Source organism: Cyprinodon variegatus, unplaced genomic scaffold, assembly GCF_000732505.1.
Source record: "Cyprinodon variegatus isolate N-32 unplaced genomic scaffold, C_variegatus-1.0 Scaffold6, whole genome shotgun sequence".
NCBI classification, from domain to species: Eukaryota; Metazoa; Chordata; class Actinopteri; order Cyprinodontiformes; family Cyprinodontidae; genus Cyprinodon; species Cyprinodon variegatus.
This window is the reverse complement of record NW_015150459.1, coordinates 350,938-353,314: the sequence shown is the minus strand read 5'-3', so window position 1 is coordinate 353,314 and position 2,377 is coordinate 350,938. Positions and strand designations below refer to the sequence as shown.

Sequence of the window (2,377 nt, the reverse complement as noted above, 5' to 3'; positions counted from 1 at the left end):
CAGGTTGAGACACATGCAAGTGTTAACCAGTTTATTTTATAATGTGGAAATCTGTTTCAGATTTAATTGTGGTGGCGTTTTTTTATAGTCTGCTTTCTAACATTTTGTTGGCAATGCTTTTAACAAAAGCCAAACTCATTATACTAAGCATCAAAAAACCAAATAAAAAGTATAAATTTCTCAAAAGAGCATAACAAAAAAAGGATTATTAAACTATTTGAAAAATGTTTAATTATGCTGAGCCGCTGTTAGAGATGAAGGATGTAAACTTTCTGCGATCTGTCACTGTGGGAAGCTCAGAATGGGACTAAATCAAAACCTTTTACTGATGTTCAAACACAGAGATGACATTGATGGATGGACAGCGCAATCCCTTTTCAGTCTGCTCACAACACCCGTTTCCCTTCACAAGTGAAACCAAAAAGCGAGTTTTGGGCAGCATTAGGTTAGGGTGAGGTGATGTGTGGGGAGTAGTGGTAGAAGGAAGCTTGCTCTGCCGCTAAGCTCCATCTACCTAAGGCCATCTCTGAACGGTGTGGGTTAGGTCTAGCAGTTCTCATCCACCGTCTTTTTCAGCACAGAAGTGGTCAGGTTCATCACTGCACAGGATCGAGACATCACAGTTTGTCCAGCAGAGGTCAGACAGTGTTTTTTTTCCCTTTCCGCTTCACATTGTCCACGTAAGAAGAACCAGCAGCTCAGTGTCGCAGCCTATGGCCACTTTAGGAAATTTAGAGGAAAGATGCTGAAGCTGTTGCTGTCCAGGTGCAGTTTCTCAACCTCCACACAGCCGACACAGTGCTTTAACATTCACCTAAAAACAGATGCCCAAACTCCCCGTCTGTGCTTCACTGCTGATTCCTCCAACAAGGCATCCATCAGTGTTTTAGGGAGCAAGGGGACGTGATTCGAGCGCTGCTGAGCCCCTGTGTCGTACCCCCATCTTTCCTTCCTTTATCCTTCGTTTTCCATGTTTTTATTTATTCTTGATTTATCTTGCAGCAGTGTTTACACCGTGTTGCGCGGCGTGCCGTTCAAAGCCACCGCCTTGTTGCAGGGTGAGCCCACTGCCTGTGAGCCTAAAGGACGCTGAGCAGAAACTCCAACCTCAAATACTTCGTGGATGGCCTTCCGGAAACAATGGAAGTTGTAGTCTATTAATCCTGGGAAGAAGAAAAAACACTTCTCAGTATATGGGGAAATAGTTTTTCAAATATTTTAGAGTATTATGGCAACAGAGAGATAGGCCTGTAATTTATAAAATGGTGTTTGCTTCCAGTTTTACACAACGATATAAATGATATCAATGTGTATCAATGGTTTAGAAATGACTACAATTACCTTTTTAAAGACTATTTAGAATGCCCCATGCCCCCTTGATATTTGCTCTCTTTTCATCCAATATTTTCTTATATTCTTTTCTGCTTGATCTTAGAATATTTGTTACTTTTTTATAGTTTTTGTATCTGCTATCTGCCACATCCATCCATCTTCTTACACGCTTGTCCTGAGTGGGGGAGCGAGGGGTGCTGGTGCCTATCTCCAGCAGTCAATGGTCAAGAGGCGGGGTACACCCTGGACAGGTTGCTAGTCCATCACAGGGCAACACAGAGACACACAGGACTAACAACCATTCATGCACACACTCACACCTAAGGACAATTTAGAGAAGCCAATCAACCTAACAGTCATGTTTTTGGACTGTGGGAGGAAGCCAGAGTACCCAGAGAGAACCCACGCATGCTCAGGGAGAACATGCAAACTCCATGCAGAAAAAACCCGGGCCAGGAATCAAACCCAGAACCTTCTTGCTGCAACATTGGAGCATGGTGCTAAATATACACAACTAAGAAGAATGTTTTTAGACCTTTGTCGATAAACTTTACTGTTATATATTCAAAGACAATCTTGATAGCAACTGACATTTCTAATTATTTCAAATATTTCTTCAAATATATAGCAACTCCTTTTCCATTTTTATTTTACCTATTCATGTATATCAATTCATACCCATCAAGTTGAAAATCCAACCCTTTCTCCTTTAAATCCAGGATTCAGATATAGCAATTTTACTGAATGGTTGTTTAAACTGATTCAAATACCCTTTGATGTTAAAGAAATTTGCATATAGACTTTTCTTATTGAAGTGGATAACTGCTAACTCTCCATAGGGCGACAGTGGCGTTGGATGTAGGAGTTTGCCCTGAAATCGAAGGGTTGACTGTTCAATCCCCGGCTCTGACTTTCAGTGTCGTTGTGTCCTTGGGCAAGACACTTCACCTGCATTGTCTACTGATGGTGGTCAGAGGGCCCGGCGGCACCAGTGTACGGCAACCCCGTTTCTGTCAGTAAGCCCCAGGGCATTTTTGGCCACAAT

The 2,377-nt window shown here is 42.2% G+C and overlaps 1 protein-coding gene across 1 annotated transcript in view; it reads right to left on the bottom strand.

Annotated features, from left to right (window-relative positions):
• Positions 1-657: 657 nt before the first annotated feature.
• Positions 658-2,377, bottom strand: part of rragc (Ras-related GTP binding C) — an 11,808-nt gene continuing 10,088 nt past the window's right edge. Inside the window, exon 7 of the mRNA XM_015375379.1 lies at positions 658-1,163. Coding sequence (XP_015230865.1) covers positions 1,009-1,163 — 155 coding nt within the window. The 3' untranslated portion in view covers positions 658-1,008. The remainder of the gene's footprint in view (positions 1,164-2,377) is intronic.